Genomic DNA, 25,731 nt, shown 5'->3' on the forward strand with positions numbered 1-25,731 from the left:
GTCAGCGCCATCGATTATAGTGTAGGGCCCAGAAACCTGACGCATCCTGGTATCCTGGTAATCACGACATGACCTGATACGCACCTGACAGTTTTCTCCTTTGAAACCTGGTTTACATCGTTTCTTCTCGCACCGTCTTCCTTCATACTCGTCGGAACATTTGCATTCAAACCGTTGTCCTTCACTTGAGAAAGTTGGTATGCATGTTCCAGAATGATAACATGGAGTTGATGTCAAACAACAGTTTATATCTTGTATACAACCCTGAGTACACTGACCTGTTGTAAGCTGTTAAAAAGAAATATGATACCTGCTCGATATTTATTTTTTAATCTTGCAAATATTACTGCAATTAACTCGCATGCAAATTGCGGCGTTTCAGTCTTACATCTTAATGTTCTTTTATTATGAGTAGTGGCAGAATTTCAGTTCATGGTGTGTGCTCTATAGGAGAAGTTTCCAAATCTCTGAGTCGAATCTTTAGTCTGATTTCGGTTCAACCTCGCAAGCCAGGCTCTTTTACCTCCGCAGCGTGGGCCGTGGAGCGTAGGTAAAAGAGCCTGGCTTGCGAGGTTGATTTCTATTTGTTAAATAGTTTTCGTGGAAGGTGAGGGGCTTGTTGGCCGTGTTGAAGCAGTCGTCCCATGCACTGGCCTACGTAAATTTTTCGTCACAAAAATTTCAGTCGGCCTTCACTGTTTCGCAGATATTTAAGCGATTTTTACGTGGTCCCTACTAGCTAGAATATAAGAATGCATGTCATCATTCAGTTTCCTAAGTCTAGATAGTATCAGTATATTGTACGTAATTGGGAATTCTACAGTAATTCAGGAAGAAATCTTTGATATTCTAAACATTCTAGTCTATAGCATTATTGTTCAATACGATAACTTTAAACATAATTATGCAATTCTCGGATACAATTAATATATTACCTCTGTAGCACTATGATTTTCGAAATAGTTGTAATGACAATTTTTCGAATGTTGAAAAGAAATGTTGAGCGATTGGCGGGAAGAGCTACACAATTGGCAGAGTTGATGATCACATGTTTGGAATGAAAGACAAAGACAATCTGACAAACAATATTCCAAACATTTTTTTGGCTTGAAATGAGAGATATTACGATAAATATCAGCGTGTTCAACCAGAACCCTATTGTGATCCCTGTGGACTATGACATTGCCTGCTTCGATATACTCAGAGCGTTTCAGGATCAAAATAGTCATCATGTTTGCATATAGCACTGGCAATCTGTGAAAAAGAAAATAGTATTGTTCTATGTAGCTTTAATTGACTATAGTTATGCTTCTTTGAAAAAAATAGACCTTTTCGTTTACTACTTTTTCCCAATAATACTCATGCGCGACTGCGCGTAATATCTTTTCATGTTTTGGACACTGAAGAGCGAGAATTACTTCTGTGAAAGCTTATTCATGTACAAAACATGGGAACACAACATATGCCCCTGCTTTTCCAAAACACAAAAAGTTGAAACGAAGCAATTGGGGTGAGAGTAAATCAGTAATGTCAGTTAGAAGCTATTTGAAAGTTCCTTAGTCCTGCGGGCTGCGTCGTGGAAATTGGAAAGTTGAAAACGAGGTCATTTGGGGAAAAGTAAGTCTATATAGCGCAGCATATTTCAGTTCACTCGCCAGCCTCGTCTGAAGTAGTATAGCGAGGGCTTGTGTTTTTGAGTTCCCTAAGCATTTTTCAGAGTCTTAATTGCCGGTAGAACTTGCTGCATTAATATACTATCGTTTCAGTATTTAGTGGTTTTAAAATAAATCACCTGATTGCCAATGTTGTTGAAGTTTCTACGTCGTAGTTCATTCTATCCCACGAATAACAAGAAACGGCTAAACTGAAAGGCTTAGTTTGAATCAATTCTTGGTCTTTTTTGGAGGAGACGTTGCCAGCGATACAAGGCTATAGTTTCAAAGCAGGTGATATAGCCAGATGCAATTTTCAAAATTTATGTAGTTTTAAGATTAATATTGTTTCCGTATAAAAGGAGCTGTCAGTCACACTTACATTTGAGTTTGACTAAATTTCGGCAATTGCAAGTATCCACAACATCCTAAACTGAGTATAACAGACTTAACGACAGCCTGCCAAGGCATTTTCTGCTCTTTGTAAGGTATCTACTTTTTTGTTTCAACTGAATCGCAGTAAGGGGTTGTATAAAAAAATAAAGCACTAAAATGTCATAAGTACTTGATCTTTTGTCTTCAATTATAGAAAGCTACCAAAGCGAATATTCATGAATATTGCTTTTTCAGTATGTACGCCCAACAAATAGCGGAATGGTCGTGGAAAAATGGAGAAAAACGGCTTGTTTTTGCTTTTTTCACATGTATTTTTCCCATTCATTAAAAAGTAATGAAGGAATAACAGACTGGGGCGCGCACTCACGATTAACACACAAGTAAAACAATTATTATGTGAGTTGTAATGCCCATATAGCCCAATATATTGAGGCCTTTGCATTCAATAGCCTTTTCGCAGGACAGTAGCTATATAATAGCTACAATAGCTGCTGCTATACAATTAGATTTAAATTACGAATACGTGTTAATGGATATACGCATTGATATAAGGCGGCTTTAATGGGCGCATATAGTCAAGCTTTAAAGAGAGGGCCTAGCCAGAGTGTTTAGAGAATATTATATGACTGGATGTGGTACAGCTACTAAGCTACATCATCAGCTGGCATTTTGCAGTGAGAGAGATAGGAGGTGGTTGCTCCTCAGTCCTCCCAAAGACATGCGATTTTCATACCAGGGTAATGATATACCACCTCTTTTTCTTGTGCATATCCGTTAACCAGATGTCACTAGAACCGTTTTGCGTTAACCTTAACGGTTCAACCGGATCCTTTGATCTGTACAATAAATCATTATTACAACTTCGTAAAACACACGGTCATGGCTTCAATGTGAGTGGGATCAGAACCTTATTTCTTATTTCGCTTGGCGGAAGAGAGTAAGGAGAACACAAAATGACCAGCAGTGAAATGAGGGCTGGGCACAACCGGGTCAGCCGGCGGTTTCAGGGAGTTTTCTGCCAGACGAATCTGCTATTCTGGAAGCTCAGATTTAATAACGAATTGCAGTTACTAGTAAAAGCAAGAATGGCACTCCAGAGGAATATATTTTCAATTTATCGATGATTATTTTTCGCGAAGCACAAATGACCGATATTGAACACTTTGTAATTTTCTTACATGAAGTAAAATGCTGGAACAAAAATTGCGCGCCAAATTGAATCTCTCCAATCGGTTTTTACTGGATGATGAGGAGTGAAAATTGGTCAAAAATATTGATGAAATAAAGAAATCTCTCTCTTAGCAGCAATGTATATAAAACAAGTAATAATAGATGGTTTCAAATCATATGCTCAGCGAACAGAAGTGAACGGATTTGACCCACAATTTAACGCCATAACTGGTTTAAACGGCAGTGGCAAATCAAATATCCTCGATTCTATTTGCTTTCTTCTTGGTATCTCAAATCTTCAACAGGTAATATCATCCATTTGAAGAACATGCACGTTAAGATATCTATACTTGCAATGCATCTCATAAATCAAGCAAAATGAACCTACAGCACTATAATATAACAAAAACAAATAAAATTTATTGTGATGTTTGAATGAGTTTAATATGTGGGTTTATAAGCTTGCTTTGTGAGGGTTTTCTATAGTTGTGCCAGCCACAAAGTTGTTCTGTTTTCAAACATGCGATTCCAATTTCTGACTGCAAAGAAGTGATAAAATCTAGGTGCTGTTGGGCAACATTGTCTTCAGGTGCACTTTCATAGGTAGTAACATCTCTAACATGGGGAGTGACATAATACACTAGAAATATAAGTTTACTAAAAGGAGGAAATTTGAAATATTCACCCTTATAATCGTACTGGGCAATGTGATGTCTTGATATAGATATACAGTACAGTACTTGGAGCATTGGAGCAACAGTATTGATTAAAATGTTTGTGATTTTATGTATAATTGTGGGTTTAATTGTGTAAGTGACTGTAGGAATGTATGCCATCATTTAGGTGCGAGCAAGTAATCTTCAAGAGCTGGTATATAAAGGTGGTCAAGCTGGTGTTACCAAGGCAACAGTTACAATATCATTTGATAATTCTGACAAAAAACAAAGTCCAGTTGGTTATGAAACTTTTGATGAGATTACAGTTTCCAGACAGGTATCTAGCATGTGATAATAATAGTTGATTATTAGATGAAAAATTGATTAATTGAAGAAAAATGATTAATTAAAGAAAAAAATGCATTGTATTCCTCCAACCCTCCATACAGTGACAAGGCCCTGCTGCGCTGAATTTTCATGTATTTTGAGCATTGGCTCCATTTTTTTTCTCCAGGTTGTTATTGGTGGCAGAAATAAGTATCTTATAAATGGAAGCAATGCAAATAACACAAGAGTGCAAGACTTATTTAGATCTGTCCAGTTAAATGTGAACAATCCTCATTTTCTCATTATGCAAGTATGTGTCTATCGATCACTATTACAAAGTTGTAATATGTTTTATTCGATATTCTAAATTATTAGTATTCAAAGGTTGAACCTAAGGATACAGAGCTTTGGTTTTAAATTCCAAAAGATATACTTATTTTGTATGATTCTTTTTCAGGGAAGAATAACCAAAGTTTTAAACATGAAACCCCCTGAGGTACAGTATACTTAATGTTTCATCCAAATTGTCTTTTCACAGCCATGGAAATAATGAGTACTTCTTGGTGGGCATTTTATGCTAATAAAGAGTAAATGCTGTCTATTAGCTCCCTAATTGTTACTATGCCCTGACCTATGCAGCCTTAGTTTCATGTGTTTATTTGTTTATTATTAACAACAAAAAAATCTTAACAAAGAAATGCGAAATAGAAGTATGAAAAAGTTTAAAAGTATACAGAAACATTTTGCCCAAAGATAACCTAATGAACAATAAATTCACTAAGTGAAGGTACAGATAGCAAAAATCAAGAAACAGTAGCTGTAACTTCTTTAGCTTTCCCAATTTTGCAGTTTAAAGTTGTCCAAATAGTAGATGTTTGTTCTAAAGCCGTCACATCAAAATAACTCTTTTAAATAAAAACTGGCCGTCCAAAAGACAGCTGTCTTATTTTTAATGGTATAATTAGGGATGCATTACATAATGCAGTATTATGTGGTGGTTTAGATTCTTTCCATGATTGAAGAAGCTGCTGGCACAAGAATGTATGAGAGCAAGAAACTTTCTGCCCAGAAAACAATTGAAAAAAAGGAGTCAAAACTCAAAGAAATCGAAACAGTAATTAACTTTTCCCACCAAGCATTTCTATGACCCTAGCTGTGTGTAACTATTAGATAAAGCCAATGTGTCAAAGTGTACTGTATTATAAATGTTTTGCAATCTTTGGTTTGTGGAACTGCATGATCATATATATATATACAGAATGCACTGATTTTTAGATTTTGAATGAAGAAATTACACCAACTTTGAAGAAGCTGAAAGAGGTAATGATTGATACTTAGTTTTTTTCTTATTTTGTAGAATGGCATTGCCAATGTGCAATCAAGTACCACTGCATATAATAGTCGTAAATAGATAGTCGTACATAATTTTTTATCAACTTAAAATACAGGAACGCTCGTCATATTTGGATTATCAAAAAACAATACGAGAATTGGAACATCTCACAAGGCTGTATATTGCTTATCAGTTTGTACAGGCAGAGGTACTGTATTTGTCAATTTCTTGAAATGTATACAAAAGCTTTAAAATTTCTTGAATTTATCGAGTGAAAAAATAACCTTGTCAATATAGGAAATACAGAAAAAGTCTGTAAACGAATACGATGAAATGGCAAATCTGATAAAAACTTTAAAAGAAAAGTCTGTTCAGGTATAGTAAAATTGTAAAGACCTGTCATAGGCGTACGAGGCGGAGAGTTCTTCCTCTACCACTCAGTTGAAATCCTACCGGAGAAAGGTTGAACTCTTTTTGCAACTCTGCCCAAAATGTGGCGAATCGCGTTTCCGATGGTCTAGAATTTAACCCACTCCGCGCTCGCCTGGAGAAATTGTTACAGCTTCCCTGATATTCTATTTCTTTGCTGTAAAATTTTGTTATTCCTATAATTGGTATTTAGATTGAAGAGCAAATCAAAGTACTCAACGGTGAGATAGGAGAGTTGGAAAAGAAAAGAAACGAGGTAAACAATGCATGGGTGTTGGATGAATGAAGAAATGCTGGCACTTGGCTTGCGCTTTTCGTGTCTCTTTATTGGGATTACCTGTTCTATATATTATACAAGCTAAAAGCGTTCAAATCTATACAAACAATTCTGTATAGGAAGCTGGTGAGGTGATCAAGAATTTAGAAAACAAAGTTAATGAACTTTCCAAGGTAAATCTCGGGCTGTGCAATTCTTCACAACATACAGATTACTAGTGCTAATTTGTTTGCAGTATATTGGTAATACATAATTTAGCGAAGGACCTAAACAGGAAGAATCAATTTCAAAACTTTTTCTCGTTTACTTAAGGTTGACGTTAAAGCAAACTCAGATGTGAAGCATGCTAAGGATCAACTGGCCGCGGAAAACAAGAAGAAGAAAGCTTTACTGAAAAGTTTAACTGATGTATGTAGTATAATAAAATACAATAGAGGCAATGGTTATATACTAACCCTCATTCAAATTATAACTCTGAAATCTAACTGTATACATGCCAACTCTAGATGAAAATTTCACCTCTCAAACTAATTAACCTTTACTTCAGCTTCGAATCCTAACCAACCGTGTGACGAAGTTTGCATATGCGTTGAAATAAGTCGGGGAAAATCAAATAGACGGTCGCTTGTGTGACCGGGAAGGGAGAGATATCATCGATCACAATTACATTTACGTTATAACGGCAGTATTTGAGTCCCAGGAAATTTTGGAACTTTTTGTCCACTAATTCCTATTTTTCACTTTTCTTTTTTAATTAGGATCAAAACCAGCTGACTTCAAAGGAATCAGAAATGAAGAAAATGTCAGATAATCTGATAGAGTTGAAAAAGAAAAGTGAGGAAGATACAAAACTCGTAACGAATGCTCAAGATCATTTCCATGCTGTGTCAGCAGGATTGTCAAGTAATGACGACGGAGAGGATCAAACCTTGGCTGATCAACTACTTGGTAAGTAAGACTATATAAGGAAGCCTGGGGGGAGACTAAAGGGGGACTAAAGGGAGACTAACGGGAGCCTGAGAGGGGACTAGAGGGAGACTGAGGGGATACTGAATGGAACTTGAAGAAGACCGTATTGTACTAATTTGAGCATCAAATAAATTGTCCCCCAAAATAATCTTTTTTTATTTTATAAGGTTGCAAAAATGATATTAGTAATGCTGAAACTGAATTGAAACAAGCGCAAATGAAGTAAGATAACGCTGCATGATAGGTTTTTCTTTTTTCTTGTATTCAAATAAATAACTTTGCACTGAGAAAGTAGCTATATTGATATTTTAATTTTTAGAGCAAAACACGCTCAAGCAGAACTGAAGAAAAAACAAAACGAGTTGAAAAAGACGGAGAAAGACTACTCCAAAGATAAAATGTTGTTTGATGATATTCAAAAGAATGTCAAGAAACTTGAGGTAAATAAACTGTGCTCAAATATTACATGATTGTACAAGCAAAAATGGGGACGGCATAGTTTAGGATACACAAAGCTTTCAATGAATGGTCTTTATTACATTCAGTCTGAGATGAAGAGACAACAGTATGAAGAAGGACAAGAAGAACGTCTAGTTCAAAGAAAGTGAGTTTAATGAAAGTTGTCGCCAGCTTCATATTCTGCTATCCAGGTTGGGTGCACAAAGTTAATCTAGTCATCCTGGATTGATATTTAAATGATGGACTTTTAAACACCATGATATGGTTCTTGTGTAGGCGTGAACTGGAAGAGGAAGTTGCTGAACTTCGCACAAAAACTGAAATGCTTGAAGCCAGGTACTCGTCTATCACGAATCGCCGATTTGGTTGATTTCAACTCTGTTTCCATGTTGAATATCGTCGTGGATAATTCTTTTTCATTTAGGTTTCCCAATTTACAGTTTCAGTACAAAGATCCGGAACCAAATTTTAACAGAAAAAAGGTATGGCTTTAAAACCGTGTTGTATATGTGGATAAGGTATGCCAAAATGAAAACGTGTTCAACTATTTCAGGTGAAAGGATTAGTTGCTCAATTAATCAAAGTAAAAAACGTGTCAACGGCTACTGCTCTTGAAGTTGCTGCAGGAAACAAGGTGAGACTTCATTTGCATGTTCATACAGTGTTCTTGGTTTTATTTTTTTTAGACAGCATGCAGTTATTTGGTTCTCCAGTATCGCCATTCCTATTTCATAACGCCAAGAAATGATAAGATAAAAGAAAAATTAGTTATGGAAATAAAGTGTTTCCAAATGGTGCAAAATACTACTAATAATAATGGGTGCATACTGTATTTCTAGTTGTACAATGTTGTTGTTGATACTCAAGACACTGGCAAGAAATTGCTTCAGAAAGGAGAACTAAAAAGGCGTTATACTATCATACCACTGAATAAGATCTCTAGTAGAACAATAAATCCAAATACCATAAAGAAAGCAAAATCTTTGGTAAGTACGTACATAGTTTTAAAGGTTGTAATTGTCCAGAAGTTCTAAATATCCGATCATAAGTTACTTAATACGTCTACTTCATAAAATACCTACTCTGGAAGATGTTTGTTGGCTACATATATCAACGGATATCCTAGCTTGGACGTTTACTGCATGGTAGACACTTTAAATTTCTTCTGGTGTACAGTACTTTGAACAATATTGGTTTATTTAGAAAATCCTACAATTCGTCTCTTGATTGTGTTAGGTTGGTGATGAGAGTGTTAACCTTGCATTATCATTAGTTGGTTATGAAAAGGATGTTGAAGCTGCAATGTCGTTTGTCTTTGGAGGAAGCTTTGTTTGTGATACACAAGACAACGCTAAAACGGTAAGCTGCGACTGCCACTGCATGTAGATCCGTCGATCGAGGAACCCATCCTCTCTGGACCATGTACAGCGCCGCAACATTTTGATTTAGCATATTTTTAAGGATACCACAACAACAGTATTCTGTGGTCTTGTTATCTTTATTTTTTTTCGAGCCCCGTGGATAAGAAAGTTGTTCAGTTGCGCAAAGTTTTACACAAAACACTTACCTGCGTTACCATGCACTCCATGCAGTCTGCAGGATTTCATTGTACCTTTACGCAGTTCTTTAGTTGAGTTTCAGAGTTTTTATTAATGCGCGCGATGCGTGCCTCTCAGGCGTTCAATTTAAATAAACTTCATTGTGACGTCAAAGATTTTTTAATTGACTTGCGCTTTTCAATAGTTCATTAATTAATTTGCTGTTTGTGACGTCATGTCAATAAAAAGATTGCCCTGTGGCAGGAAATGCAAGTCGACATTTTGTTGGAGACGTAAAATGGAGAGACGTAGTTCGCAACGTACATAGTAAAATCTGCTTGCTAAAAGTAAACGTTCTGGGTAAAAATTACTCGGTCTATCTGCAAAACTACAGTACGTGTGGAGGGCCTGGTGGGAACCAACGCAACCCGCACTGCCTGACAGCCTCACACGATGAAGGCTAGCTATGGCCTCGTCGGCTGCCTTGTGACCACGTTTAATAATTTAATAGTTTAATTGTAATCATTTAAAGGTAACATTCAACCCTGACGTTCGATCCCGATGTGTCACACTGGATGGAGATGTCTTTGACCCTGCTGGAACACTGACTGGGGGTGAGTCGAGATTTGTTTGTTTTAGTTTAGCCATTAAATTAAATCAAATTTGAATCGTATTGGGCTATCCACTATACTGTAGTGAATCTTCCTCTCTATATATACATATTTTAGGTGCCCGCTCGAATAACACATCAATTCTAGCAAAACTTCAAGAATTAAACACTGCTTCAGAAGCGTTTTCCAAGAAATCTGGCGAATTGGACAAAGTCATGAAGGAACTTGAGAATTGCAAGAAAGTCGCTGAAAAGTAGGAAAAAATGTTTATAGTTTCTTATAAATATGAAATCCTACAGTATTCAAGTTATAATCTTTTACACATTTACAACTAAATCTGAGCAATATCCATTTTACAGGTTCCGACAGTTGAAACAGCAATATGATTTGAAAATTAAAGAAGCTGAATTAATTGAGTCAAAGTTGAAACAAAGTACTCATCATCATCAGTTGGAAGAAGTTAATTCTCTTCAAAAAACTGTTGGTACTGTATTTGTGTTGATTTTTTTATCTAATGTGACTCTAAGTGGGCTGCATGAATCAGTTCTTAGTTTTACTTACTTCCTAGAGTCAACAACACTGAGTAAGAACTGGGAAAACTATTGCTTGCACGATTTATACGAACATAGAAGTTTGATGATCGAGGTCGTATCTGCTTGTACAGAGTAGCCCGCCTTGCTGCTTATTCTATCTCCCCGCCCTTCAAACCTGCAATTAAGAGTCAACCTTACCATGATGTCGAAAGCCACAATTTAATGTTGAATGAAGTGAAAACGGTTTGTTGTACGATATGATTGTAGAGGAACAAGTTGATATTGAAAAGAAGGCTAAGAAAACGATTGAAACTGCTACTGCTAAAAGCAAGAGTATTGAGGAGAAAATGAAGGTAGCTACAATTTCAACTTACATAATGATATTAAACTTAATCGACACAACTACTGTATCTTCCTGCGATTTTGTGCGATGAACATTTTATTCACGGTCATCAACGCAATTTCAAATCAATTCAGGAGGCTAAAACTCATCGGGAGAGAGAACTAAAGAAGGCTGAAGAAGATTTGAATGAAATTAAGAAAAAAGCCGAAGAGTCGTGTAAGGATATGAAAAATAAAGAACAGGTTTGTTGGAAATTTTGGACCAGGCGATCCAAACACGGAAGTTGGATTCGCTTATTAAAATAAAACTTGGAACACTACCGTTAATTGTTGTTGTTATTTGACTAAGACTTTATATGGTTTCTGTGTTTGAATGGTTCTTAACTCTTGCAACAATCCCGCGTGTTTGGATCAGGCCATGTATATGTTCTAGATCAGGGTGTCCTAAAAAATCTCTGATCTAGAGCATATGGCCTGATCCAAACACACTGGAATGTTGGCAGAGTCACAGATTAGCTATATACCAGAGTTAAGACTTAAGAACCATTCAAACACACAGAAACTATATAAAGTCATTGTCAAATAACAACAACAGTTAAGGGTAATGTTCCAAGTTAAGTTTAGGACGCCCTGTTTTTAGGTCAAAATGCCTGTTGATATTCTTTATACCAAAGGACACAACACATCTTTTCTGAATCTTTCCAAACACTTCCCTCCTGCCACATTCTTGATGCGCTTACGTCTTCTTTAGAAAGTAGAAGAATTGAAGCTAGAAATTGAGGAAATAAGAGCAGAAGTCGCCAATGTTGAACAACAGGTACTGTTCGAAGAAATAGATGATACGCGATCAGGATAGCATAATAGATAATTGCATGTAAAACGCTCTCTGTATGGAAAAAAAGATTTTTAATCAGAGAGCGTTTTAATCTTGTCCAATTAAAATAGTAAATTTTTCCCAGTTGGAGCACACAAGATTTGCAAAGAATTTCAAAATAATTCTGTAACAGGATTTCTGATCATTTTGTTCTTTTGAAATGTGAAACTAGATTGCCAGCACAGATGAAGTAATCACTGAACTAGAAAAACAAATAGAAGATCTGTTAGCAGTTGCTGAAAACTCCAAGGTATACAGTTGGGGCGCCTGCCTGCAAAGAATAATATAATTTCGAATTTTTGTGTACATGACTGTTAGACTCCATGTGCCATTCCTGTTTTTCTTTTTAGAAAGCTTGTCGTGAAGCAGAGGAAAATCTCAAAGAGCAAAAGAAAACATTACGAGCTTGTAATGAGGTATTTGTTTTGTCACAGACACCCGAGTTATATGTATTGGCCCTGTCATGCATGGACATTGTAATGTACATACTATCATTATATAGTCTTTACTTTTGTGTTTTAGGCAATTAATACAAAAATCTCTGCTAGAAAAGAGATGGAAAACGAAAACAATGACAACATGATCAAGGTTAAAGAGTTGGATCATAAAATGGTGAAGTTCCAAAAAGATAGTAAAGACGCTGCACATAAGGTACGGATAGTTAACTCCCAATTCTCGTTGCTTGTACATATTGTCCTAAACAGCAAATTTAAAACAAACGAAGAGAAATCTCTAAGTTACAGACAGTTAATGGCTTCAAAAAAAAAATTTAGCTAGCTTGAGCTGACTTAGTATATATGAAATACATTCATGTAAGCCTTGGAAATTGTGTTTATATGTCAAACACTTTTTTTGCTGGAAAGTAGAAAACAATTTGTTTGCATACAAGTATAACTGACAGTTGCGTAGTGCATTGCACTGCATACCTTTTATATATACTGTAAATATTTCAAATGAGACTGTTTTCTAACTGTTTCATGTCTTTTGCGAAGGTCGAGAGAATGATCGCTGAATACCAGTGGATTGACAGCGAGCGACAGTTCTTTGGTAAGCCGAACACCGCTTACGACTTCTCGGCAAATGACATGCCTGAAGTTTCACGAAGATTAGCCAAACTACAGGAAACTAAAGACAAATTGGGCAAAAATGTCAACATGCGAGCCATGAATATGTTGGGGAAAGCCGAAGAAAAGGTGAGGTTCGTGTGCGTGGTAACCACTGACCTTTACTAGATGGATTGAGCGCGCGACTTATTTAATCAGGAGCTGAATGGGACCACAGTTGCTCACGTCGTACAGGAACGGGGGACCAAAGGAAAAATCCCAATTTTCGTCAATTTTTTGAAATTTCAAAGTTCGGTTGAAAGTACGTGGAAATGGTTCAAAATTAATCAGAAATGCATTCTTTTATGAAAACAATACATTTGAACACATAAAATCATACTTTGATAAATTTCAAAATTTCAGCCAAATCGGCAACGGGGACCAAAGGAAAGATCCTAATTTTCGTCAATTTTTTTGCAATTTCAAGATTCGGTTGAAAATACGTCGAAATGCTTCAGAATTAATCAGAATTGCATTTTTTCATGAAAACAATACATTTGAACACATAAAATCATACTTTGATAAATTTCAACCAAATTGGCAACGGAAGACCAAAGGAAAAATCCTAATTTTCGTCAATTTTTTGAAATTTTAAAGTTCCTTTGAAATTGCGTGGAAATGGTTCAGAATTAATCCGAATTGTATTGTTTCACCAAAACAATACATTTGAACACATAAAATCTTACTTTGATAAATTTCAGCCAAATTGGTAACGGGGGACCAAAGGAAAAATCCTAATTTTCGTCAATTTTTTGAAATTTTAAAGTTCGGTTGAAAATACGTCGAAATGCTTCAGAATTAAGTACAGTTGCATTCTTTCATGAAAAGAATACATTTGAACACATAAAATCTTACTTTGATAAATTTCAAAATTTCAGCCAAATTGGTAACGGGGGACCAAAGGAAAAATCCTAATTTTCGTCAATTTTTTGAAATTTTAAAGTTCGGTTGAAAATACGTCGAAATGCTTCAGAATTAATTAGAATTGCATTCTTTCATGAAAACAATACATTTGAACACATAAAATCATACTTTGATAAATTTCAACCAAATTGGCAACGGGAGACCAAAAGGAAAAATCCCAATTTTCGTCAATTTTTTGAAATTTCAAAGTTCGGTTGAGAGTACGTGGAAATGGTTCAAAATTAATCAGAATTGCATTCTTTCATGAAAACAATACATTTGAACACATAAAATCATACTTTGATAAATTTTAAATTTCACCCAAATAGGCAACGGGAGATGAAAGAATAAATCTTGAAGGTCAATTTTTTTTGAAATTTTAAAATTCGGTTGAAAATATGTCGAAATGCGTGCATGTCTGGCTATCGTTGAAATTTTTCAGTGTATTAAGGGTATTGGTATTCCCTTGCCTAAAAGACCTTTTCAAGTCGTTTAACTTGGGACAAATAGTTTACAATTGTTTAGCAATTCACACTGACCAACTGATTCACACTGACGAATTTTCCATTACAGTATAACGACTTGATGAAAAAGAAAGGCATTGTTGAGAACGATAAAGCTAAAATTGAACAGGTCATTGCTGAACTCGATGAAAAGAAAAATGAAGCACTGAAAAAAGCTTTTGAGAAAGTTAATATTGTAAGGAATCGTTTGTATTGTATATGTATTGTAATGTAAATGTATTTGCACTTTGTTGAATGATGCAACCTTCAGGTAAACAAAATTTGGGTTTCATAGTTTCATATAATGGACCTTTTTCATAATGATGTCAAACGAGGAAAGTATGATGTTACACGAAATTTGATTGGCTCGATAGTTTTGTGGAGCCAATCAAATTTCGTGTAACATCAGATTTTCCGCGTTTGACGTCATTATAAGAAAGGTCTATTGTCAAGGCCCATTTCAATTATGCGCTTTGTGGTATACAATTCTTGCCGTGGTGTATGTGATAGCAGGCGCAAAAGTGTATATATCGTACAAAGACCTCTTTCTTTCTTCAAGCTTGTTCCTTAACCTTGTAGGATTTTGGATCTATATTTTCCACATTACTCCCTGGAACATCCGCTAAACTTGCTCCACCTGAAGGACAAACTGTGCTTGATGGATTGGAAGTAAAAGTTGCTTTTGGTTCTGTCTGGAAAGAAAGTTTAGGAGAGCTCAGCGGCGGACAAAGGCAAGTTGCAAAGATTGAAGGTTGACAATGATTCGCTTGCTACTCGCTATAGCAAACGTTTCCATGCGAAGCGAATTTATATTCTTCTGTCTTTGTATAATTTGTAAGACTGAACGTGCTGAAAAAAGTTGAACACCAGCTTAACGAAACACCTTCTTACTCGTATGCCATCAATGGTTTTCCTTTTCTTTTCATGCACATTCGGCCAAGAGTTATATGTGGGTATAGAAGTTAGATGGAGAAACTGATTCATGTATTTTTGTTCACTTTAGGTCATTGGTAGCTTTATCTCTTATCCTGGCAATGTTGTTATTCAAACCTGCACCACTGTATATCCTGGACGAGGTTGATGCTGCCTTGGACCTGTCGCATACTCAGAATATCGGTCAAATGTTGAAGACCCACTTTAAACATTCACAGTTCATTGTAGTATCTTTGAAGGATGGTATGTTTAACAATGCGAATGTGTTGTTTAAAACAAAATTTGTGGATGGTGTGTCTACAGTAACGAGATATGCACAGAACCCTTCACATCATGCACAGAGAGATACTGCGAGAAGGATCCAGCCGTCAACTGACCGAAGCAAAAAACGACGGGTAGAAGCAGACTCTAGCCAACCATTATCTGTGAAACAATAACTAAACAACAGCAAAAAAAACCACAATAACAAACTAAAAGCATGTATATAGTTTTACATATATAGTATTGTTCAGATTAATTACCACTACTGGTACGACCACTACCACTGGTACTACCACTATACCTTACTCATGTGGTAAATGCTTCTCCCCTAATGGTATCAAGGTAGTGGTAAATTTTAATCCTTGATCTTCATCTGTGGCAAGTAAAATTTATTGTGGTCGTCTATCGCACGATCGCCTATGAAGGTAACATAATGCTACATGTAGGTAAAAAAACTATGTATGTTCATTACAAAACCAACTATTATAAAATATACCGAGTTTAAAAATTTCCCGCTTTTAAAATATTCATGTATACTTACCTTAATTTTTTTCACGAAAATTTGACAGGGTGATTTTCTCGAGACTAAAAAAAATTTTTTTTTGACGCGGAAGTATTTTGTCTTGGGCTACTGTGTCTGTCTTTTGCTACTGTGTCTAACTTGATCGTAGGCCGTGGCCTTAACCACTGGGCCATCGGAATGTATGTTGATACCAACCAGACAGTATATATATCATTCCGGTGGCCCAGTGGTTAAGGCCACGGCCTACCGGTTGTAAGCGTAGGTTCGAGTCCTGCATGGGAAAGGTTCGATTTTTCCCACCGAAATTACTATTTAATTTAAAATTATTCATAAAGGATTTAGTCAATAAAGAACAATAGCTTTTGACAAATGATGTGGTGGTGTAGTGGTTAAGGCGTTGGTCTCCCAACCCGAAGACAAACGTTTCAACTCCTGGCAATGCACAAAAATTTAGCCTAAAAAATTTCGGTGTGATTTGGAAGCTTTTAAACAGTTAAAAGTCTCCTTCGGCCTTTCGGAAAGACCGTAAATTGAAAAAAATTTGAAATAAAAAAAATTAGAAAGAAATTCTTGCGTTCAAAAGTACGTGAAATTGAAAGAAAAGCACAAGTAAAAAAGTTTTAAAAACATGTGTCTTCTAAAAAGCCTAAAAATGGAGAAAGTCAGGCAGAAAAAAAAATTAACAATTTCCCGCTTTTAAAAAACTCATGTTTACTTAACTAATTTTTTTTTCACGAAAATTTGACAGGGTGATTTTCTCGAGACTAAAAAAAAATTTTTTTTGACGCGGAAGTATTTTGTCTTGGGCTACTGTGTCTGTCTTTTGCTACTGTGTCTAACTTGATCGTAGGCCGTGGCCTTAACCACTGGGCCATCGGAAGGTATGTTGATACCAACCAGACAGTATATATATCATTCCGGTGGCCCAGTGGTTAAGGCCACGGCCTACCGGTTGTAAGCGTAGGTTCGAGTCCTGCATGGGAAAGGTTCGATTTTTCCCACCGAAATTACTATTTAATTTAAAATTATTCATAAAGGATTTAGTCAATAAAGAACAATAGCTTTTGACAAATGATGTGGTGGTGTAGTGGTTAAGGCGTTGGTCTCCCAACCCGAAGACAAACGTTTCAACTCCTGGCAATGCACAAAAATTTAGCCTAAAAAATTTCGGTGTGATTTGGAAGCTTTTAAACAGTTAAAAGTCTCCTTCGGCCTTTCGGAAAGACCGTAAATTGAAAAAAATTTGAAATAAAAAAAATTAGAAAGAAATTCTTGCGTTCAAAAGTACGTGAAATTGAAAGAAAAGCACAAGTAAAAAAGTTTTAAAAACATGTGTCTTCTAAAAAGCCTAAAAATGGAGAAAGTCAGGCAGAAAAAAAAATTAACAATTTCCCGCTTTTAAAAAACTCATGTTTACTTAACTAATTTTTTTTTCACGAAAATTTGACAGGGTGATTTTCTCGAGACTGAAAAAATTTAATTTTTTTCACTTTTTTGAAATTCTCTAAGATTTTTTTTTTGACGAAGAAGTATTTTGTCTTGGGCTCCCTATGTCAGTCTTGGGCTACCTGTGTCTGGCTTGACACAGGTAGCCCAAGACAAAATACTTCCGCGTGAAAAAAAAAATCTAAGAGAATTTCAAAAAAGTGAAAAAAATTAAATTTTTTCAGTCTCGAGAAAATCACCCTGTCAAATTTTCGTGAAAAAAAATTTAGTTAAGTAAACATGAGTTTTTTAAAAGCGGGAAATTGTTAATTTTTTTTTCTGCCTGACTTTCTCCATTTTTAGGCTTTTTAGAAGACACATGTTTTTAAAACTTTTTTACTTGTGCTTTTCTTTCAATTTCACGTACTTTTGAACGCAAGAATTTCTTTCTAATTTTTTTTATTTCAAATCTTTTTCAATTTACGGTCTTTCCGAAAGGCCGAAGGAGTCTTTTAACTGTTTTAAAGCTTCCAAATCACACCGAAATTTTTTAGGTTAATTTTTGTGCATTGCCAGGAGTTGAAACGTTTGTCTTCGGATTGAGAAACGAACGCCTTAACCACTAGACCACCGAATCATTTGTCGAAAGCTATTGTTCTCTATTTGACCTAATCCTTTTCAATGAATTTTAAATTAAATAGTAATTTCGATAGGAAAAATGGAACCTTTCCCATGCAGGATTCGAACCTACCCTTACAACCTGGTAGGCCGTAGCCTTAACCACTGGGCCATCGGATTGTATATTGATTTCAACCTGCTTAATATATATGTCATTGCGGTAGCCCAGTGGTTAAGGCCACGGCCTACCAGGTTGTAAGCGTAGGTTCGAATCCTGCATGGGAAGGTTCGATTTTTCCCACCGAAGTTACTATTTAATTTAGAATTATTCAAAAAGGATTTAGTCAAATAAAGAACAATAGCTTTCGACAAATGATGTGGCGGTGTAGTGGTTATGGCGTTGGTCTCCCAACCCGAAGACAAACGTTTCAACTCATGGCAATGCAAAAAAATTAGCCTGAAAATTTTCCGCATGATTTGGAAGCTTTTAAAACAGTTAAAACACTCCCCAGCCTTTCCGAAAGACCGTAAATTGAAAAAGATTTGAAATAAAAATTAAAAAGAAATTCTTGCGTTCAAAAGTACGTGAAATTGAAAGAAAAGCACAAGTAAAAAAGTTTTAAAAACATGTGTCTTCTAAAAAGCCTAAAATGAAGAAAGTCAGGCAGAAAAAAAAATTAACAATTTCTCGCTTTTAAAAAACTCATATTTACTTAACTATATTTTTTTCACGAAAATTTGACAGGGTGATTTTCTCGAGACTGAAAAAATTTAATTTTTTTCACTTTTTTGAAAGTCTCTTAGATTTTTTTTTTCACGCGGAAGTATTTTGTCTGTGGCTACCTGTGTCAAGCCAGACACAGGTAGCCCAAGACGGACATAGGGAGCCCAAGACAAAATTCTTCTTTGTCAAAAAAAAAATCTTAGAGAATTTCAAAAAAGTGAAAAAAAGTGAATTTTTTCAGTCTCGAGAAAATCACCCTGTCAAATTTTCGTGAAAAAAAATTAGTTAAGTAAACATGAGTTTTAAAATCGGGAAATTGTTAAATTTTTTCCGTCTGACTTTTTTCATTTTTACGCTGTTTAGAAGACACATGTTTTTAAAACTTTTTTTACTTGTGCTTTTTCTTCAATTTTTAGGTACTCTCTAACGCAAGAATTTCTTTTTAATTTTTTTTATTTCAAATTTTTTTTCAATTTACCGTCTTTCGCAAAGGCCGGGGAGTCTTTTAACTGTTTTAAAAGCTTCCAAATCATGCGGAAATTTTTCAGGCTAATTTTTTTGCATTGCCATTAGTTGAAACGTTTGTCTTCGGGCTGGGAGACCAACGCCTTAACCACTTGACCACCACATCATTTGTCGAAAGCTATTGTTCTTTATTTGACTAAATCCTTTTTGAATAATTTCAAATTAAACAGTAATTTCGGTGGGAAAAATCGAATCTTTCCCATGCAGGATTTGAACCTACGCTTACAACATGCTAGGTCGTATCCTTAACAACTAGGCCACTGGATCGTGTGTTAAATCTTTACATATATATTATTATATAAACACCCACAGCGCCCAGTTTAAGGTTGCAAAAAACGCAAAGATTCGAAGGTTCAGTATAATTATATGACATTGCTCAATGTGGCGATTGTGGGATTATTACTTCCCAAGATAAATTTTTAAAATTTCAGCCGAATCGGCAACGGGGACCAAAGGAAAAATCCTAATTTTCGTCAATTTTTTGAAATTTCAAAAGTTGAAAGTACGTGGAAATCGTTCAGAATTAATCAGAATGGCATTTTTTCACGAAAACAATACATTTGAACACATAAAATCATACTTTGATAGATTTAAAAATTTCAGGCAAATCGGCCGGGGGACCAAAGGAAGAATCCTAATTTTCGTCAATTTTTTGAAATTTCAAAATTCGGCTGAAAATACGTCGCAATGCTTCAGAATTATTTAGAATTGCATTTTTTTATGAAAACAATACATTTGAACACACATAAAATCAAACTTGGATGAATTTCAAAATTTCAGTCACATCGGCAACGGGAGAGACCAAAGGGAAAATTTTCGTCAATTTTTTGAAATTTCAAAGTTCGGTTGAAAGTACGTGGAAATCGTTCAGAATTATACAGAATTGCATTTTTTCATGAAAACAATACATTTGAACACATAAAATTATACTTTGATAAATTTCAGCGAAATCGGTAACGGGGGACATAAGGAAAAATCCTAATTTTTGTCAATTTTTTGCAATTTTAAAGTTCGTTCGAAAGTACGTGGAAATGTTTTAGAATTAATCAGAATTGTATTGTTTCACCAAAACAATACATTTGAACACATAAAATCTTACTTTGATAAATTTCAGGCAAGTCGGCAACGGGGGACAAAAGGAAAAATCCTAATTTTCGTCAATTTTTTGAAATTTTAAAGTTCGGTTGAAAGTACGTGGAAATCGTTCAGAATTAATCAGAATTGCATTTTTTCCTGAAAACAATACATTTGAACACATAAAATCATACTTTGATAAATTTCAAAATTTCAACGAAATCGGTATAACGGGGGACATTTTTGCAATTTTAAAGTTCGGTTGAAAGTGCGTGGAAAATGGTTCAGAATTAATCAGAATTGCATTTTTTCATGAAAACAATACATTTGAACACATAAAATCCTACTTTGATAAATCTCAAAATTTCAGGCAAATCGGCAACGGGGGACCAGCGGAAAAATCCTAATTTTTGTCAATTTTTTGCAACCCAAATCGGCAACGGGGGACCAAAAGAAAAATCCTAATTTTCGTCAATTTTTTATATTTGAAAATTCGGTTGAAAATACGTCGAAATGCTTCAGAATTAATTACAATATTGCATTTTTTCATGAAAACAATACATTTGAACACATAAAATCGTACTTTCATAAATTTCAAAATGCCTTGTATTACGCTTTAGTTTAGAACTCTTCCAATTCCAACGTTGTAATTTGAGATACGTGCGATTGTAATACTATGAAACTATCACTTCCTTGGATCGTTAATTCGAAGTTACAGAACAAATTTTCACCCAGCTTATGACGTAACGCATATCAGAGCAAGAATATGCATATCCAAAATGGCGGATGAAGAGAATCTCATTCAAAAATATCTTGAGAAATAATAAAGTTAACAAAAATCCGTAAACGAATTTTGTACATAATCATGACGTTCTTTTAAAATAGACAAAGATAATTTTTATTACTGTATCCCTTTAATTAATTAGGCACAATTGACGACTTTTTCAGTGTTCTAAAAACCAACTAAATATGCTAAAAAACCAAAGAGATTAGTCTAAGGAAGAATTATTTGATATATATTTTTGACAATAACTTTTTACACCTATAGTATTTTTAAAAACTTAAACTTCTAGATTTTTCTACACATACATGCAAGTATTTTCAAAATTTTTAACATTTTTAAATATAAAGTGAAAATATTTATATTTCCTTTATTAAAAACGAAACTTTCTACAGTAAGCGCATAATTTTTTTACGCCGTAAACGCAACGAGAGGAAAAAATTAGTTACTGATATATTATGAAAGAAAGCATGAGGCATGTTTACTCGATAGATTTACGAGATATTCTGCTTGTTTTAAGCTAAAGCTGTTCAAAAGTTGCAGCTAAAACCGTTCAAAAGTTTACTTCAAAAGGAATTCAATGGTGGTGGTTATAAGCAGAGATATTACGGAATATTCTTACTGAGTAACTCGGCGTTTTCAAAACGCGCACAAGCAAATAGATACATTTTCGTTGTCCAAAGTAAGTTAGAAATTCACGTATGTCAGAATTTTTAACTGAATCAGTTTAGATAAAAATTTAAAAAACACTCTTACACATGTCAACATTTTCAAATTTATATAGGCATGCTTGGGTACTTTTATTGAACAAATACCCACTATTTCTACCGTAGTCGGTAGAAATAGGGGCTATTTCAAACGTGATAGTTTTTCTTTGACTCGATGGGCGTCAACGACTGGCGTCAACTCGTAACTTTAGATGTCGTTACAAACACGCTTTCCAAACTAAAAAAACTAGAAATCGCAGTACGAATAATTTTTAATGGCATTATATTTTTGGTTATTGTTTATCAAGAGAAGATTTCATAGAAAAGAAATTATATTACATGGACTGATAGAAATGAAATGAGCAATTGCATCTTCGTTCTTTACTTCCATTTCTGGAGTGATTAATACAGCTACTTTCGGTTATGGTTGAACTGAAGAGAACAGCGCATGTACCGGGAGTTGAACCCAGTAACCGTGTGTATAGAACTGAAGAGGAAACCATGGTGTTTAAGAACTCTTGCTTTGACAAAATCATTTAAGTACAATATTGTTACCACAGAGCAGAGGTTTCACTTTTTGTGGGGCTGAGGCTTATTCATGAATGTGGCGGTTGACTTAATTCCAACCAGGTTTCAGAACGATTTTGTGTTGGATTTTGTGCTGGGAAACAAAGATTATTCTCGCAAAGTTGAAGAAGCAACGTATGTTTACATTACAGATTGTGAGGACCTAAAAACACTAATTACGAACAAGTGGGTTCCAAAATTGTAGAAGATGGAGAAAAAGAAAATCACCTGCATGTAGCATGCCACGAACCTTTGTCGAAGGAAGTACCGGTGCCGGTGGAATTGTTGGGGTTGGAAGCATTCTGCGAAGCTGCGAAAAATTTTAGGAACAAGGATTGGAAGGTCTTTATTGGTCCTTCAATGGCTGTATCATGTTCTTTAAATGTCAGGAATTTCTCACCAACTAACAATACTTTGTTGATAAACTATATAACATCGCGCCGAAAAGCTGGAGACGACTTTCTTGAAGTTTGACATGGACAAAATATTCATCTCTTGTCAAGTGGAATTAGGCTAAAAGTAAAGACGAACCACAAGTCGAACCTTTGCTTTTTTGTTGCCGAAAGAGAATGGTTTGCCTCAAAAGAGAACAGTGCACCGGGAATTGAACCCAGTAACCGTGTGTACAGTCAGATTCCATTTTAATATAGTTGTATTCTAAAGGCGTTTTTACGCCACAAGAAAATGTCTGCTGGGTCGTGAAACAATCCACTTTGTATCGAATACATTGCAGCTGCGTGAAACCAGACTCACGGATATGAAAGGTCAACACGATATATCATGAACTTCATTCGTGAGAAAGTTTTGAATGGAAAACCAACTATAAACGCGGTTCCGAACACACAGCACTGTTTTTAAGAGGGAAACCAGAGTTCCTGGAGGAAAACCCTCACCGAAAGAAGGCCGGAATCAAACACAACGTACACAAGAAGTTTGAGATTTTATTAACACAATGTCATGTATTACAAAACGTTTGTGTCTTTCATGCTTTACAAAGTGTGTGTTTTTTTAGCTATTGAAATCAAGAGACAAGGAAACAGATCATTTTTGTCCTTTTATTAATATTTGCATGTGTTAGAAAGCGCGTGTGCTCTCTTTACATATTACATGCATCACAAATATACGTCGATTAAATTGACTAAAATACAGCATATTTACATTTGGTGAGTAATATATTTAAGACCGCGGTCACAAAGCAGGTGTGTTTGGTATGTTTTACAAAGTGTGTAAGTCTTCACATTATGCTTTTTATATATGTTTCTTATAGCTCATGCACTTGTATTATGTTGTTTTGTAGTGTAACAGAAAGCAATATAATTAAGCATGCCATGCACGTGTGTATATTTTACTTTATAGTGATTGGGTGTATATTGTATTTTATAAAGACAATGTATTTTAAGGCACTAACTGTGATCGAGTGAAAGTCATAACATGCCCCATAACATGCACGAAAAATTTCAGGGTTCAGAGAATATTGATGCCAAGTCCTGTTTTCCAAAAACATGACATTATTTCATGACAAATCATAGGCAGTGTTCCTAAGAGTTTTCTCTTTAGTTTTTAAACTGTACAGCAATATTCAGTCAAGAATTATGGATATATTCATTAAAATTTTTAACTTCGGCCTAAAGCAGAAGTAAGCTGCCCTTATAGAAACAGCACGAAGTAAATTTTCCTTTTACTGCACATTTGAGCCAAACCGTCCAGGGCAAACCGATCTTATATTGAAACAAATATTTTTTCTCTAAAAGAATTCACGGGACCCTCGCTTGGGTACGAGATTACACATTTAGAGCCAAGGCTTATAGCTAATTTAAACTGCTCTTATAGAAACAGCATTGAGTTCAAATATTTTGTTTGAAAATTTCACAGAATATTTTTTACAGCCAAGGCGTATAGCCGAAGCAAGCTGCCCCTTATAGAAACAGCAATGAAAATAACACTGCAACGTTATTAGATATCCCAAGATACCTGCTAACACTTCGGACCAATCAGCAAAGTCAGAACAGTACAGACGAAAAGTGGCGCCTTTCTTTTCATAAGCACTGCCCGATTATGCTAAATGATTGGAAGTCTCACAGAGACCTTGGAAAAATAACAAAGTTACAATGCCACTGCCAATGTTTGTCTTTTTTTGTTTTTAACTATTTATATATACTAACAGTAACAATGACGCATATAATCGTCACGAGATGACATGACGCCGACCTCTTCCTACCCTTTAACTTCATGTGAATTATTATAAGCATGTTTTACTGTGTTCTTTCATTTATGCACATGCATTGGTATATATAAAGTGTGTGTTAATGCGATTGATTGAATAGTGTATATTTCAGAATTATAGACATACAGTAAAGAAATTTAACCTAGTGCACGTTTCTGACTTAAGTAGCTAAAGCCTTATTGCAAGCGAGAGACGCCTACTGGATTACGTTTGCCATTGAAGGCGATTGTATGTTTGCATTAATGTGTTTCAGTACTCGTGTTCGTCACTTAATTTTCATGAACTAAAACAGCAACGTGATCGTGATCAGCATGGTGATATGTTAATGTTGTAAATATGGCAATATATTGTAATGTATATTCATTATTGTATGAATGTCAATCATTTACATTCGTATACATGTGTTACAAAGCATGTGTGTCAAAATACATACAACATATCAATTTACTGTATTACAAAATATAGTATAGGACAAGATTACTTTATATTTACATTCAACGTAATTTTTCTCCTATATATATATATTAGTTTTACAACCGGGGTTACCTAATAGTGATCTACGGGGTTTATGCATATGCCATTTGGTGGCCATGCATGTTTATCATAACTTTTACAATATACGACTAAATTCCGAAAGCCGCAAAGGTCCGGATAAGTTCATTTCAAGAGGGAAAGAGAAGGAGAGAGATGTAACCAAGGAGGTTATGTTTTTAAGCCATTCGAGGCTATATATGTGTTTTCTTAAAATCTAAATTCATGCGAGCCGCATACCCCAATATATAAATATAGAATTCCGAGAGATGGAACTAAGAAAGAACCTATGGGATTATGTTTGCCATTTGAGGCTATGTGGTTTGTATGTAGGTATAAGGTATTATACATATTCAGTTTGCCTTATATTAAGTATAGTGACCAAAGCAGTGACCAAAGAATAGAGTTCCGAGAGATGGATTTAAGAATGAACCTATGGGATCATGTTTGCCATTTGAGGCCATGTAGTTTGCATGTAGATATTCATTCATTTTGGTCTTATATCAACTATCTATATTTCAGAGCCGCAGTTACTCAAGAATAGAGTTCCGAGAGATGGAACCAAGAAAGAACCTATGGGATTATGTCTGCCATTTGAGGCCATGTGATTTACGTTAGTGTGCAGGCTTGTTGCCATTTCTTATAATAATTCATATTAGTGTCGAGCATGCAGTTCTGACATTTTATCAACCTAAACCTTAGCAAGCCCTAGACGCAAACGCGCAGCCCTATAAGCGCAAAACCGGATCCTATAACCGATGCC

At 35.3% G+C, this 25,731-nt stretch overlaps 1 protein-coding gene across 1 annotated transcript; it reads left to right on the top strand.

The window, feature by feature from the left end:
- Window positions 1–2,695: 2,695 nt before the first annotated feature.
- Window positions 2,696–15,780, top strand: LOC114526277 (structural maintenance of chromosomes protein 2-like). Its single transcript, XM_028547831.1, has 33 exons — window positions 2,696–3,523; window positions 4,062–4,211; window positions 4,389–4,511; window positions 4,659–4,697; window positions 5,205–5,315; window positions 5,477–5,521; window positions 5,650–5,742; window positions 5,832–5,909; window positions 6,157–6,219; window positions 6,360–6,413; window positions 6,553–6,648; window positions 6,999–7,188; window positions 7,377–7,431; window positions 7,529–7,649; window positions 7,755–7,813; window positions 7,945–8,004; window positions 8,093–8,150; window positions 8,222–8,302; window positions 8,508–8,654; window positions 8,905–9,027; window positions 9,739–9,820; window positions 9,935–10,070; window positions 10,177–10,301; window positions 10,618–10,703; window positions 10,828–10,935; window positions 11,444–11,509; window positions 11,739–11,816; window positions 11,917–11,982; window positions 12,089–12,217; window positions 12,559–12,759; window positions 14,146–14,271; window positions 14,655–14,806; window positions 15,079–15,780. The coding sequence occupies exons 1-33, from the start codon at window positions 3,356–3,358 to the stop codon at window positions 15,443–15,445; spliced, it is 3,636 nt and encodes a 1,211-aa protein (XP_028403632.1). The 5' UTR covers window positions 2,696–3,355; the 3' UTR covers window positions 15,446–15,780.
- The last annotated feature ends 9,951 nt before the right edge of the window (window positions 15,781–25,731 follow it).

The sequence above is a fragment of the Dendronephthya gigantea genome, unplaced genomic scaffold, assembly GCF_004324835.1.
Source record: "Dendronephthya gigantea isolate DGI-Jeju-01 unplaced genomic scaffold, DenGig_1.0 000038F, whole genome shotgun sequence".
NCBI lineage: Eukaryota > Metazoa > Cnidaria > Anthozoa > Malacalcyonacea > Nephtheidae > Dendronephthya > Dendronephthya gigantea.